This window comes from Nicotiana tabacum, chromosome 13 (genome assembly GCF_000715075.1).
Source record: "Nicotiana tabacum cultivar K326 chromosome 13, ASM71507v2, whole genome shotgun sequence".
NCBI classification, from domain to species: Eukaryota; Viridiplantae; Streptophyta; class Magnoliopsida; order Solanales; family Solanaceae; genus Nicotiana; species Nicotiana tabacum.
Window position 1 is genome coordinate 20491322 of NC_134092.1, and position 16108 is coordinate 20507429.

Below are 16108 nucleotides of genomic sequence, written 5' to 3' on the forward strand. Positions count from 1 at the left end.
CAAGCACCCTTGAAGAATCCACTTCGATAGCCATCAGGACCGGGGCTTTCATTCTCCTTTATACTAAACATAGCATCCTTAACCACCTTTGATGTATATGATTTTAAAAGAGTTAATTGTTAGATATGTATTTAGTACATGTCCATTCTTTGCTAAATAAAAAATGTATTACACACATCATTATTTGTACTTTAAAAATTTATAACAAGGATTGATTCATTAAATGAAATTTTAAGAACTTTATGAAACCCAACAAAAAAAATACTACTAACTTTTTAAAAAAAAGCTATTTAGTATTATCTCTAATCATAACATTTTTTATTTATTTTAATAACATATGCTACATACCTCACGAGTTAAATTAGAATGGTAATCACATTTAGGGCTGTGCATAATTAGGTAAATACCGAATTATCGTACCGAAATAAAAAATTTTGGTATTCGATATTCGATATTTTGGTATTCGGTATGGTATTTGGTTTAAGTTTTAAAAACAAATTGGTATTAGGTATCGTATTTGGTATTTGGTATTTTAAAATAAAAACCAAAATACTAATACCGTACCGAAATATATATTATATTACACAATACACATTTTATTAATTATAACATAAGTATAAGAAATCTAAAATTTTACTTTCTTTTATTCTCTAAGTTCATCAATTAACTCTAAACAATCAACAAGACATTTTCTCTAAGGTTTATCTCTCTAGGTTGGTATATGTTAGTTTTGGACAAAACTTATGTCAACAAACGTTTTAAGGTTTGTACTTTTGAGTACTTTAATTAAGAATATTACCGTCTATGACTCTATGCACAAGTTAGTATTCAAATCGAATAAATCAAAGTTACCGAACCGAATAAACCGAAAGGAGAAAACCAAACCATATCGAATTTAATTAGGTACGGTATTGGTATAGCATTTTACGAAACTGAATACCGAACCAAAATGTTTAAATACCGTACCGTATCGACCGACGAACACCCTAATCACATTTGGTGCAAATGGGCGGGAAGCAAAATTTTAGGGGCAAAAATTACAAAAAAAACAGACGACGTCAACAATCCGTTTAGAATATTAAATAAATACTGTCCGTCGATTGCCATGTTATTGACGGTCCACAACGAGTTAAAACAACTCACGCGGATCGCAATCTCAAACCGTCAATCCAAATTTTCATAAATTCAATCGACCGCCAAAATCTACCACCCCAAAAATTCAAAACCACCTCCATTTCCCACTATATAAACTCTCGTCCCCATTCCATTCACCATTACTGCAACTCCAGCGAAACCCTAGAAATCAACTCTTCTCAGTTCAATTTCTCTATCAAAAATGTCAGGCCGTGGAAAGGGAGGCAAGGGTTTGGGAAAAGGAGGAGCAAAACGACACCGTAAGGTGCTCCGTGATAACATTCAGGGAATTACTAAGCCTGCTATTAGGAGATTAGCGAGAAGAGGTGGAGTGAAGAGAATCAGCGGTCTGATTTACGAAGAGACGAGAGGAGTTTTGAAGATATTTTTGGAGAATGTGATTCGTGATGCTGTGACTTACACTGAGCACGCTAGGAGAAAGACTGTGACTGCAATGGATGTTGTTTACTCTTTGAAGAGACAAGGCAGGACTCTTTATGGTTTTGGTGGTTAAAAATTGTGAAATCGTTGTTAATTTTGTGTTTGTTTTGGTGTTAATGTTAATGTAATTGACTAGATTTTCGTGCTAATGAAATGAAATTGCCTGGTATTATTCTCATTCTTGTGTCCCTTCGATTTGAATCAGAGGTTTTTGATTGAATGCTAATTTCAACGGGTTTGATCAATTTTGTTTATTTCTTTGCCCCTTTGTAGCTTAAGCAGTGTTCAAAATTCAAGCATATAAGCATTGTTTCGATTTTGTTGTCATTTTCAATATTAATATCGTTTGACTAGAATTTGTATTGGTAATACTAAGGTGAGTTTATATAAATAGAAACTCTTTGGGGCTTTTCAAAATGTGTGAAGACTTGTATGTGAAGTTAATTTATAAATTTATACATAAAAAACTGAGTGACAATTTTAACCTTTAATCAAACATTATTCAAGTAAATTGTATAAACTAATCTTTTGTATAAGCGTATCCAAAATTTTAAGAGTATGAGCACACCACTACTTATAATATAGATGTTGGGTTTGATTATATAAATTTTTTAATAATGACTACAAGTTGACGAGCAAACAATAATTAATAATTATTACTAGTATTATTTAGGTCCTAGATGATTTTACAACTTTGCATACTCTAAAACTATCAATAATTGCATAATTGGTTATAATTTTAACTACATTATATTTATATATCTAGCTAAAAGTCATTTATAAAGAAATATTTTATTGAAAGCTTTCTCTTTAAAGAATGACCAAAGTAGTTTAACCAAGAAGGAAAAGGTAATAATAAACAAATGTAGTAGAAATGGCGTGGTATAACCACGTTTTTAAGTGGTATTTACTTTTTAGCTAGTATTTTTAATATTGAGCAAAAATATTCACTACTCTATTAAAATTGATACAAAAAGTCTTTTTTACCCTTTCTTCATGAGTGATGTGTAAATATTAAGAACATGGTGTCCTTAACTTTATGAGTGATGTGTAAAATATTATGGATACTATGTCCTTAACATTTACATTGCACACATGAAGTTAAGGATACCATGTCCTTAACATTTACAATGCATACATGAAGTTAAGGACATGATAGCCTAAAATTTAACAACAGAAGTTGCAAATACAAGTTAATGATATTATGTCTTTAACATTTACATTGCATACATGAAGTTAAGGACACTATGTCCTTAACATTTATACTGTACATATGAAGTTAAGGACACCATGTCCTTAATATTTATACATCACTCATGAAGTTAAGAATACCATGCCCTTAACATTTACACTATATATATGAAGTTAAAGACATGATGTCCTAAAGTTTAACAATAGAAGTTGCAAATACAAGTTAATGATATTATGTCCTTAATATTTATATTGCACACATGAAGTTAAGGATACCATGTCCTTAACATTTACACTGCACATATGAAGTTAAGGACATGATGTCCTAAAGTTTAGCAGCAGAAGATGCAAATATAGAACACTTTGTCCTAAATATTTACACAACATTCATGAAGTTAAGGACATCATGTCCTTAATATTTACACAATACCTATGTCTAGCACAAAAGTATTTTTGTCCGGCGAGTAAAAATTTATTAAGTACTGGTTAAAGAGTAAATACATTTAAAATAGTGGCTAAAATGTAAAGACATCTATTATCAGTGGCTATCTGTACACTTTCCCCACAAATATAAGCATCTTTAAATTGAAAATATCAAAGAGTACCAAGTAGGAATCAAACCCTTGGCCTTGAAGGCAAAGGGGCACTCCGCTACCATTAAACCAAAGTGCTCATTTGAGCATGGATTCACACATGTTTATTTATATATTTATTTGGAAAAATACTAGTGCGATATATAGCAGAAGGAGGAGAGCATGAATTCACGTGAACCCACTCCTTACTATCTAGATCCGCCCGTGTTTGTATTATGCTTTAACCATTGGTGGCTTTAAATCAAAAGCCACATTTTACATAAAGGGAATTCTCCAGCATTCTTAACAACATATCATTCTGCCAATTCTTCGACGTTGAGGAAGTATTGTTATTCCTTTTTCTTTATTTTCTTTCCTCTAATTTTAGAACTCCTTCTCTTTTTTGTACTTTCTTTCATGTATAATTATTTACTCAAATATTTATTTAATAATATTAATATTATTTTATAAAATCATGACTATATAATTCGGTATACACGTGCAACGCACGTGTATGGTGACTAGTTATATTAAAAGCACGAAAATCCTTAGCGAAATATCGTTCGCTTTTTTTAACCCTTTAAAATAAAGTTTACACTAGACAAAATAGTCATTTAGTTATCTTCCTATATATAGTATTAATCATTCAATTTACTTTCCTACTATTTAAAAATACTTATTTAATTACTTTCCTATTTAGGACCTTGATTAGAAAAGTGAAAAACACATTCCTAAAATTTCTACCTTAAATAAATGAGAAAAATACGTTTTAGAGAAGGAATTAAATATCTTCAATTCCCAAAATCTTAAGTTAATTAAAAGAAAATATATATTTCAAGAAGGAATCAAATTATTTTAAATTCTAACTTTTCCTATACATAAATAGAAAAGGACAATACATTAAGAGGAAACTCTTAACTACTTTTGTTATGATAATTTTTCCAAACACTAGGTGTGCATTAAGTCTTTAAGGTCCTTTTTTTTTTTTTAACTTTTCTATTTACATGTTAAATTTTGAAATGTTATATTTTTACTTTGATCTATATATATAATTATGTAATCCATAATATAATTATTTAGGAAGGGATTAGGTGGAATGAGTTCTTTTAGAGTGTTCCTACTTTCTCATGTGGTGCATAAGTTAGAGTTAAATGAAAATCTTTGAGATGAGAAGAAACATACGACTCAAAAAAAGGGATTAAATTGGGAGTGCCTGGCTGACAGCCTACGAAGATTACTGAAATACAGATCAGTTTACCTAGATTATAGGAGTATATGTGGTACATGCAAATTAAATTTATTCTTTTTTGTATATATTTTTATTGATTAACACGATAGACTCGTACGACGCACGTACACTAAAAACTAGTTAATTTAAAAACTCAGAAGTCTCTTATAATCCAGTGCCCATCCAAAGTTGCATTGTACTTGTCCGCGAAAAGACATGAATAACAATTTAAACAGCAATTCAGCGAGTTACTTGTTATCATCCATTTACACAGCAAATTAGTTTTTCAACATTTAGGGCTTGTTTGGTATTAGGAATAAGGATAATTAATCTTTGGATTAAATTTGAAATGAGTTTATCCCATGTTTGGTTGAGATAAAATTGCGGTATAACTAATCTCGGGATTGTAGTGTTTATTTATCCCTATGGGAGGGTGGAATAACTAATCGTATGATAACTTATTTCCAACCAAACGATCCCTTAGAGGTGATAGTAAATTACTCAGCATTACTTTTTTAAAATCTCTAATGAACAATGAAAAGCCGTAGTGCGTTAACGCAACAAATTTGTATCTCGTTTGATACGAGGGATAAAGAATAATTAATTCTAAAATTAAATTTAAGATGAGTTTATCCCATATTTGATTGTGATAAAATTACAGTATAACTAATCTCAAGATTAGTTATTTTATAATTGTAATGTTATTTTTATCTTTATGGGAGAGTTGGATAACAATATGTGAATAACTAATCACGAGCTAATTTTATCTTGGATAACTTGTTTTTCCAACCAAAGACCCCTTAGTTCTTGTCTTATTTGCTGTTTTTTTTTTGTTTAAAAACATATTGCCCCGCAGGAAAGGCATTGATAAGACTTGTAGCTTGTTTCTATCCTTCGTAAATTATCCTATTTTTTTTTAACTGAATACCTTCCTATGTCGTCTCTAGTCTGTTTCTTTTTTAGAGAAGTAATATTTTATGATAATTTTCGTTTTATTGATCACTATACTACATGTATAAAGCGAGATTGAAAAATATGTACTATAAGATAAAATTGTACTTGGATTAATGTTTGGCTAGGCCGCTATGGATTATTTTGGAAGAGGCCAACAACACATACTTGAATTTCAACTTATCCTTGCCTAGCATTATCTTTTTGACGTTGCATTTAGATCCACTCGATTCATGTCATACTTCATTATCTTCTCCTTTAGCTTATTCATTTGTCCCTTTTGTATTTGTCTTTTTTAGGTAGGCTTTCTACTCAAATCGTCGTGGACTAATGCACACCCTTAGCCATGGTTACAACAATCAATCCTAGGATAAGGTTCATGTGAAGTCTATAATCAAGATAAGGCGTGAATCAATTTATTTAATAGAATTTAGAGATTTAAGTGTTTTACAAATTACTTTGTGGCCTAGAAACAGAGGCGGACGCAATATTTGAAGGTCACGAATGCATTTTTGTATTCGACAAAAATTTATTTTGTATATAGAATGCCACTTAAATGATCACTATTTTATATATATATATATATATATATATATATATATATATATATTAAATTTTTGTCGGATTTTATATGCGTATAACCCCACTTTATAATATAGGCCCGGGCCCGACTCTGCCTAGAAAGGAGAAAAGAAGAATGGAACGCCTAAACTACTTCTTAAGGCACCTTTATAACATTTCTTATTTCTCATTTCTCACATTTCCTTTGAATAGAAAATTACCCCATAATTTTAGACCTAAATATGAAAATTAAATTAGAATTAAACTAATGGCAAATAAAAGTTTTTCAAAAACCTTTGTCTTTTTTTCTGTGCCTTAGGAAACTTTCTTTAAAGAACTTTTGGAAGCACTCATCAGAAATTGTGTTAATAACTTTTCCAAAGAACTTGTTGAGATTTTTTTTAAAATTAATATTGCTTAAAATTTGTTGAGACGCATGAGATAATAATAAAAAGGTCCCTTTCTTAAGGCACATTTATAACTTGTATAATTCTGAAAACCAACTTTAGACAGTATAATTAAACAAATTTGTGACGTAATTACCATATTAAGGACTCTAATAGAGTTCGGTTGCTCTTGGGTTTGTCTAAAAACTTCTTGAGTGTCATATTGGAATTGTTAACTAATTAGCAGCTGCCTAATTCTATGTTTTAATTATCGTCAAACAAAAACAAGTTGCAAATCCATTGCACCATTTACTTCTAATGGTAAATGGGCAAAAGTCAAGTCAACTTCAGTCATCAAAATAAAATAGCAATAGCAAATAGCAAACCACTTGTTGTAGTTGTGGAAATTAATTTAATACTTAACATATTAACTTATTTTTTCCCCACCACAATAAAAAAATCTCACCATTTCCCGTACCTTTCCGGGAAAATTTAACCATCTCAATTTTACGAAAATTTTAGATTAAATCTGCAAAAAATATTTTCCTTCACATTTTCATTGGTGAAAAAAAATCCTTCACATTTTGTAGGAAATAATGTACTTGCAATACATCTATATGTTATTTGATCCTAATAAGATGTTAATCGAGGCTATTCCTCCTTCTCCTACTACTACTACTACTATTACTAATAATAATAATAATAATAATAATAATAATAATAATAATAATAATAATAATAATAATAATAATAATAATAATAATAATAATAATAATAATAATAATAATAATAATAATAATAATTTAATTCTATAATTAGCGTGTCTCGAAACTTTTATAAATTTGAGGAGTGTTACAAATAGACTGAGTTGAATTAAACAAATCCTCTTTTTTAGTTATTTAAAAAAGTACAAAAATTTCTAAGTTTGTCTTCAAAAAATCATGTTAAAAGTAGAAGATGAAATTTATTAATGCCCCAATGGTTAGAATTATAATGATTTATGTAGAGCACCTACCTCCAACTTTATGATTGCTTAGTTGTTGAATTCATGAAACATCCGTTCAATGATTTTGATAATATATATCTATCTTAATGGGGGGAAATATATTTTTATACATATCTTATTAAGATAATTAAAAATTGCATATGCCTCCTTATCACTTGTTAGAAAAATCAGGTTTGCATATTGGATAAGGAAAAGCTGAATATAAAATATTGACCATGTACAAAAAGAAGACAGAGAAAAGATTATCCACGGATTTAAAAATAATATCTTAAAATCATGGTCCTTCCGATACAAATTAACAACATGAATAAATTTAAGTATAGGTTCTTTTAAGGTGTATTGAAATACAATCAGCAATACAAGTTTTTAATGGCAAAATGATGTTGCTGTTTTAAAATGAGCTTTATTTTCATTTTTGGATTGTTGAAAATCTTAGATAATTTTGAAATCAAAATTTTTGTTTAAGGCGAAGTTGATTTGAAACTGATTAAATTTTGTATTGTAATTCTAATGTATACATACAGCTAAAAATGTGACACTGTAAAAAAAAATTGGACATGTAAGACTCTGTTTATTTTATCTTTGTTTAGTGTGTTACTATCTTTCTCTCTGTAATTTTATGTAAAAAACTATAACGCCAAATATAATTACCCAATCTATTACACTTTAATGCTAACTTAGTTAGTGTCGATAAATTATAATCTCGAATAAACTTTCTAGCAAAAATGAATATGTATTTTAAAGGGTAACATTCTTAAATATCGTTAATTATTATCCAAAATTTTGTTTCGCAAAATCTAATAATCTCGTGTATAGAACTAGGTTGCATGAAATAGGCGAATGACTATATATTTGAGTACCAAGCAAAAAATAAGATTACTGATAACAAATTAGACAATAATTATATTGTATTATCATTTGTATTTTTATCAAAATAAAATTTTAATATTCTTGATTTGTGAATGTCATCTCTGCATAGAAATCGGTTATACTTATTTATTTTTTTTGCATCATTTCAATTTTATGGAATATTCTTAAAAAACAAGTTAAAAAAAATATTCGAATCTAATATTCTCAATTTGTGCTTATTATTCTTGAATTTTTTCATATATTGTGGTTCAGTACATATAACGAATCCTAGAAATTAGTATTTTATTACTACTCTGAAAAATGCCAAACTACGTCTGACGTGGTTACGATGTGACTGTGGGACCCATTTCTGACCGAACAACAACCTGTTCATCAATAACATCGACAATTTCAGCTGAAATAAACCACCGATTGTTTGCAAAATAGGGGGCGGTGTGAATTTGTCTTCTTGGCCTTCGAACTTCCTTAGATTTATGAATTCGCCCGGATAATTTCTCTAATTCAGCCGCCGGTACCGGTGAATTCTGGCCGTAGAATTCCTCAAATTCAGCCGCCGGTGCCGGTGAATTCTGGCCGGAGAAATGGGGATGGCATGGGACGACGTCGTTTTGATGGAACCCGGCGTGAAATCTGGTGACCCGACTGTTATCACCGTGAATTGCCCCGATAAAGCTGGACTCGGATGCGACCTCTGTCGTATCGTTCTTGAATTCGGACTCTATGTAAACCGCGGAGGTCAGCTATATTTATTTTTGTTGTAATTTCTTCTTCCAAAAGATTCTGATTTTCTTGAATTATTTGAAATCTGTTTCGTCTAATATCACTCAGATGTGCGTTCAATCCCAAATTAGTATCTTTTATTGTATGAAACCTAAGCTACATTGATATGCTTTCAATCTCAAATTACTATCTTTGGTCGTATGAAACCTAAGCTACATTTTCACTACTCCCTTCGTTCCATTTTATGTAATCTTTTTTTTTTTTTTTTTTTTAATGATGTTTGATTGAGCATAGAGTTTTAAACTTTTGAAACTTATGGTCTAAAACAAAATAATAGATATTTGTATGGGTATTTACCGTTTTACTGGGTTAAAATAAAAAATTTAAAGTTAAATTGTGATTATAGATATAAATGTGTCGTTCGGCAAACTAGAAAGCAAAATGTGCCGTATAGGATGGACAATGGAATATTTAAGTGCTGACTTGGCGGTCAAAAAGGTTCAGCTTTTTGCGTAGAGTTTGGAGTTAGGTTGTTTAATCTTCTGACCCATCAGCAGAAAGTGGAATATTTGATAATGGATAAGCTGCTTCTCTAGCTTCCCAATCTATATTTGTTGCTCAATGTTAAACTAAATTTTAATTAAAACAATCCATCTATTCAAGTGATTTTTTAAAGTATGAATATTTAACTAAAACTAATCTAGAGTAGCAAACTAAGAAATTAAAGAAAACAAGTCGGCAATCTTAGAGACGAATTCAGTGGGAGAAAATATTCCAGAGCTATGGGTTAGCTAACAATCTCGCTGAGTCATCCACTTAAATTGTCTAATTAATTTATCTGGTTTATTGATCAACATGGTTAATATTACTCGTAGTATTTTCCCGAAATACTACTCGCCTATTCAAGCTAACCTAACGCCTATATTCCTATGGAATTAGGATTAACAAGAACGCATTAATAATTCCCGTATAATAATCAAGCAAGGCAATTAGGTATATCCCTATCCTAACCGCAAATCTGTTCCCGGTACTCAGGTTCAAGATCTCGCTATGCTCAATCCTAGATTCGTAGATAGTATTTAATTGGTGATCAAGCAATCAAATAATTAAGCGCAAGATTGAATAAATAAACCAATATGATAAATTAACAAGAACAAATCAAGCTTCAAGCTACAACGTTCATGTAGCACCCACAACTCTAGAACTAATAAACTATAAAATTAAAGGAAGAGAAGAGAACAAAAACTAGTTAGAAGCCTCCTCCAAGAGTGGTTTGCGTTCTCCCCTCCAAAAGTGGCGTGTTCTCTTCCCCAAAATATGTTAGATCCCTTCCAAATTAGGTTTAGGACCCCTTTTATACGAGTTGGGACCATGTAGGGCCGAAATAACCTTGTCCCGGGCGAAATAGGAAAAATCCCGCACACAGTGTCCAGGCCAGCGCGTCGCGCTGGACTTGGCGCTTAAACCAGTACGTTTTCAACTTCAATTCTTAGCTTGCTAATTGTATTTCCTTATTTGCTTGTCTTCCACTAGGGGGGACAAACACCGGGTGTCCCCCCCCTTTGTCTCCCTCCTTTTCATTCTTTTATTTTCTTCTTTTTTGTTCTGTGTTTTATTTAATTTTGTTCCAAATTTCTTCATCTTCACACTGTTTTATTCCTACACAGTTAAAATATAATATTAAGCATAAAGTAATAATTAATACTCAAAAGACGATTAAAAGTACTAGAATGTGAGGCAACAATAGTTAAATATATGCATTTTTTGACCGAACATCATTGTTGGTGGAAGAGGAGAGAAAACATAAAAGATACATTAATTAAGCATCGTGTTAATTACTTCCAAGTTGAATTGTCTCTCTAAAAGTACTTGACGTCTTTAAGATTGTCTGGCTCGTATCCAATGTCGAAAGTTTGGAAAATCCTGTGATGAAAGAACTACTTGCCATAAAATGTCAGAACACATCTTTTAATCGAACTTAAAAGTTCTCAAGTATACATATAGCTTCAAGTTCTTGCTTTTCACTGACAAAATGTTGGATAGCTCCATTAAATTTTACATCTTGATCATTTCATTCATCAGCCACTTAGTATGTTGGATGACATTGATGTATAAATTAATACAGATTTTGCCACCGATGGGAAATGGTGTTACATAGTACTATGGGTTATCCCACGTCCAAGCTGGCTGAAAGTTGATTGGGCAAGCTTGAAAAATCGGCTTATGTCTGCATGTCCATCATGCATGATTCCTTATTACTTAAGCCAACAGTCCACTTGTTCCCCACGTCCTACAGTTTACCTATTGAAGGTTTTTTGCCTAGACAGGAAAGGGTTGCTACATGGTAAGTATAAATGCATCTAAAGTTTTGTGCCTTTTTTACTTGCACGTGGCTTCATAATGTGGTTATTTGTGCTTTTTAGATGTTACCAAGGTCCTTTGCGAGCTCGAGCTAACAATTCAAAGAGTAAAAGTTATGACAACACCTGATGACAAAGTTTTGGATCTCTTCTTCTTAACAGATGACATGTAAGTCCTTGAAATTCTTGACATGTTTAAGGCACCTTTGATTTTCAACCTAATTGGCTTTTGGTTCTCTACTTAATATAAGATTTTATATTTTGTGGCCTTGCTGCATTGTTATTGATGCTAGTCTTCTAAACCCATTTAGCTAATGCACATCTGATGGACGATGTGGGGTAAGGTCTGCGTACACACTACCCTCCCCAGACCCCACGGTGTGGGATAAGACTGGGTATGTTGTTGTTGTTGTATATCTGATGGATGATGGTTGAACCACAGTGACTTGACTATTTGGACTGAACAACTCTTCTTTAACACCATTATTAATTAAACCTACCACCACTAAGGTATAATTACGAGGTCAAAAAACTACAAGGTCAAACTCAATTTCAAGTACTGTGCTCTCTTACACTTGTACACTGAACCAACTCTAACTCTGTAAGATATCAGATATTGAAGACAAACATGGTAGCAGTAATTTGATTCTTGTTCTCAGGAATGCAATGGGTCCAGGTAGAGCAAACTGGATTTAGAGTAATCATATAGGCGATCTGAACTAGTTAGGGATTGAGGCATCATGAAACAAAATTCACAGGGTCATGCAAATTTTTAAGCCAATGTAGTATAAATCTTATTTCTAAGTATTAGAAGTACTTAATTAATTTTGCAAGCCTCTTTTGGCCAGTAAACCAAACAGTTACTGGTGACTGAATGATTGATGGTGCTGCCCGCTTGATATCAGTTTCATAATATAGTATCCTACAGCAGCCAGATTATTTAAAAGAATATATATAAAATCTCGCAGCAACCAGATTATTTAACTATGAAAAAAGATTATGGATGTAACTTTTGTTCCCCAAAACCTGCGCTAAGTTATGCGCTAATATATTGACGTGTTTTTTGGTAGAATACTCTGATTTGTCTCTTGCTGATCCTTTTGGCAATTCAAACTTCATTTCCACCATATAATTTGACTGTTGGGCCATTACTAATGTGGTTGGTATTCATCTCCTCCCCATCAGATGAGGAAAAATAAGCATTAAAGGCTATCAATAATTGCCTGTTATGTAGTAATTTCTTTTACATTTCTGCTTGGTGTTCTGTTGCCATATTAGGGACTTGCTGCACACGAAACAAAGACGAGATGAGACATGTGAACATCTAAGTGATGTTTTGGGAGAATACTGCATTAGCTGTGAACTTCAGTTGGCAGGGCCTGAATGCGAAGTTCAGCAAGGATTCTCTTCTCTTCCACAAGAAGTTGCAGAAGAATTGTTTAGTTTTGAATTGTCTAAGGAAGCAGTTCCTAAGTCCTCTTCTTCTGATACGACAAAATTAAAGAAGGCAACCATCACAGTGGATAACTTATTGAGCCCAGTCCATACCTTGCTTCAAATACAATGTGTTGATCAAAAGGGCCTCATCTATGACATTTTGAGGACTTCAAAGGACTGTGATATTCAGGTACCATATATTTTAGTAACTGTGTAGTGATTTCCTGTTCTCTCGAATCAAATTGTTTTGTAAGCAAAACACTTCTGATGGTCGAGGTGGATTCAAATTTCTGTCTACATTGTCCACAAAAGAAAAAAAAATTAGGACCATATAAAGAATGAGATTGTCTATACTTCATATCTTTAATCTTTATTGGTGTTTCTAGTTTGGGATGCCTTTCCTATTGCCTTATTTTCAGACATTAAAACATATGTGCTTGTTATTTCAACGTCTAGATTGCTTTTGGAAGAATCTTGTCTTCCGCCAAGGGCTTTCGCACCATAGACCTATTTATCCAGAGAACAGATGGGAAAAAGATTCTAGATGATGAAAACCAAGCATCTTTGTGTTCTCGCTTGAAGGAAGAGATGCTTCATCCACTGCGAGTCACTGTTGCTAGTCGTGGCCCAGATACAGAACTATTGGTTGCTAATCCAGTTGAGTTATCTGGAAAGGGAAGGCCCCGTGTTTTCTATGATGTCACATTTGCCTTAAAAAAGCTTGGTATCTGTATTTTCTCTGTAAGTGCCAGATGCTCAAATTCTCCTCCATAAATGTTTTTGCTTTTCTAGCTCTAATGGAAGTGTAATTGCATTTTATCTCCAGTTCCGATAATGAGTACATTCCTAATTGGTCTGCAGGCTGAAATTGCAAGGCATTCAACAGCAGAGCGACAGTGGGAAGTTTATAGGTTCCTTTTGGATGAAAGCCCAGAGTATCCGTTAGCCAGCAAGCGAGCTCGAACTGAAATCTTGGAGAAAGTTAAAAGAACATTAATGGGCTGGTGAAATTCAAGAATTACCAAGGCACCATTTCTTTAACTCAGCTCAGCAACATTCAAGTGTTGTCACCATGTATATATATCCGCAACAAGACTAAAGCGTAAGGAGAACCCTGAGCTATCGGAGAACCATCGCCTCCAAAGTTCAGTTTGTGACTTATCTAGGCTTCTGTGGGTTAACAGCTGTATGAGTTTTATGAGAGGTTGTAATACCTCTGCTTTAATCTTATGTTTTTCTCTACTCTCTTGACATAATAGAATCTCCTCTAATTTTCCATCTCTTTTCCCTTTCTGCATCTTCTGTTGTTATGGGCAGTGTGTATTGGTTTATTCGAAGATATAATGTTGCTTCTCCATTCTTCATCGCGATATACAGGTTTTGTCCAGGATGGTAGAAGGTTAAGCTGGAAAACACTTTTCTTCTTAGGAAGGAGGGCTTTGGTCTATTGGTAAAAGCACACCACATGATGTGTGGGTTAGACATACGTCACGGGTTAGAACTCATTATCCGTGGGTAGAGAGGTGAGCTCATTATCCAACGATTTTTGAACCGTGCGTCACTGGGTCTCGAGAATTTTTCGGTTATTAAAAATGATTGTTAGATAGAAGCTATTTGTTATAAGAAAAATCAAATTATGGTGGATGTCTACTCTTCCTCCATGATCTTCTCAAATGCTTAATGACATATTCAATGACATATTTCTATGCTTAATGACATATTCAATGACATCTTTTTCTTCACTTTTCATGCCTATATAAAGGCCTTGTAATAGATAGGAAAATACACTCAATTGAAGAAGAAAATCTCTTCCTTCTCTCTATCTCCATTTCTTGTTCATGTTTTACTAAATTGTTTTTATTTCATAACATGTCTTGTTCATGTTTTACTAAGTTGCTTTTATTTTATAACACGTTATCAGCACGAATTGTTCATTTCATAATCTTCTATGTCAAGACTATATAAGTTATAAGCAGGCAATGAGATCAAGTACAATGAAAAATGTCTTGGATGATAATACAAAGATAAGTTTTACATCCATCTAAACCCATTCATATTTTCATATCTTTGCATTAACTTTATGTGCAGTGTTTAGTAAAAATATTTTTTTCAATTGTATCCAGTGAAATAAAGAACTGGAAAGGTATGTCTTTATTTGCTACATCTCTTATAGGACAAAGATAATATTCTAACGTGTATATATATGTTCTGACCTTTTACATACTATGATAGATAATTATTAAGGTAATTTAGTAATAATATTTTTACCATCACATGATGTATTTCATTGAAAGCAAAATTATCAAATATGTAGGTGATTTTACAGTACCTTGCAAATTTGGCATTCGAATATACAATCAATATAAACTCAATATAGTTATAATTTATAATAGTCACAGTTATGCATTAAGCCTTAAATATTTTTGCTGGAAACATAAGGCTCATTCCTCCGTATTGGATTTTTTTGGTGAAGTTCTTATAGTCTTTGAAATATAAGTGGTTATAGATTATCTGCACATTTCCCCTAATTAATTTATTAAAATGTAAAAGTGATTGTATCATTTGAAAACAAAATGGCATATATCCTATCTAGCATTTTTGTTGCAGAGGAATTGTTTCAAGATTGAAATAGTTATATATGTCTTCTTGAAAGTTAATTTACTTATGCCTATAATTATGAAGTAATAATATTTTTTAAAGGCTCGAGTGCGAGTCCTAGTGAATTTTGGCCCATTATGCCAAAGTTTGAGGGTAAGACAATGGGTTCAAGTCCCAACGCACTATGTTGATGAAAAGATGTTGGATTCAAGTTCCAACGCATTATGGCCTAGCATGCTTTTATATGGGTAAGGCATTGGGTTTGAGTCCTAATGCACAATATTGATAATAATAATAATAACTAAAGAAAAAATAATGTAATTTTCATGAAAAAGCATGAAGCTTGTCCCACTTGATTTGCTCCATTCTTGAAGTGAATGTGATAGCAGTGCATGATAAGTCTAAATAAAGACAAGTGGTTGACCAATGAAAGTGAGCGTGCGAAAGGCCAAAATAATAATAGTTATCACTATGGTAATTATAAAAAGGGAGAAATTCTTTGAAGAGAATGTGACTTGTGATAAATATTGAGATTGCATACTCATTCCTGAAAGTGAATGTGAAAATATATATATGATAAAGATTATGCATAATAATGTACTTGTGCATAGTTGGATAAATACTACAACTCACCTCTAAGGGAGGTTTGAGAC

General features: G+C 32.1%; 2 protein-coding genes across 4 annotated transcripts; both read left to right on the forward strand.

The window, feature by feature from the left end:
* Nucleotides 1–1262: 1262 nt before the first annotated feature.
* Nucleotides 1263–1753, forward strand: LOC107780909 (histone H4-like). Its single transcript, XM_016601526.2, has one exon. It carries the CDS (start codon nt 1337–1339, stop codon nt 1646–1648), a length of 312 nt encoding a protein of 103 aa, XP_016457012.1. The 5' UTR covers nt 1263–1336; the 3' UTR covers nt 1649–1753.
* Nucleotides 1754–8713: 6960 nt separating this feature from the next.
* Nucleotides 8714–14679, forward strand: LOC107780910 (ACT domain-containing protein ACR9-like). 3 transcript variants are annotated; one of them, XR_012697940.1, is made up of 8 exons: nt 8727–8851; nt 8891–9075; nt 11186–11404; nt 11484–11589; nt 12699–13047; nt 13314–13598; nt 13719–14061; nt 14235–14679. XR_012697940.1 is itself a non-coding variant. In XM_075227793.1 (7 exons), exons 2-7 carry the CDS (start codon nt 8922–8924, stop codon nt 13863–13865), a joined length of 1260 nt encoding a protein of 419 aa, XP_075083894.1. In that variant the 5' UTR covers nt 8714–8851; nt 8891–8921; the 3' UTR covers nt 13866–14135. The 3 variants fall into 3 exon arrangements, 1 of the variants encoding a protein (XP_075083894.1); XM_075227793.1 differs by lacking the exon at nt 14235–14679 and having other exon boundaries at nt 8714–8851; nt 13719–14135; XR_012697939.1 differs by having other exon boundaries at nt 8727–9075.
* The last annotated feature ends 1429 nt before the right edge of the window (nt 14680–16108 follow it).

Coding starts and splice junctions, on each gene's coding strand:
- LOC107780909 (XM_016601526.2), top strand. CDS start 1,337: ATGTCAGGCCGTGGAAAGGGAGGCAAGGGTTTGGGAAAAGGAGGAGCA.
- LOC107780910 (XM_075227793.1), top strand. CDS start 8,922: ATGGGGATGGCATGGGACGACGTCGTTTTGATGGAACCCGGCGTGAAA. Junction 9,076..11,185: donor ACTCTATGTAAACCGCGGAG/GTCAGCTATATT, acceptor AAATTAATACAG/ATTTTGCCACCGATGGGAAA. Junction 11,405..11,483: donor CAGGAAAGGGTTGCTACATG/GTAAGTATAAAT, acceptor TGTGCTTTTTAG/ATGTTACCAAGGTCCTTTGC.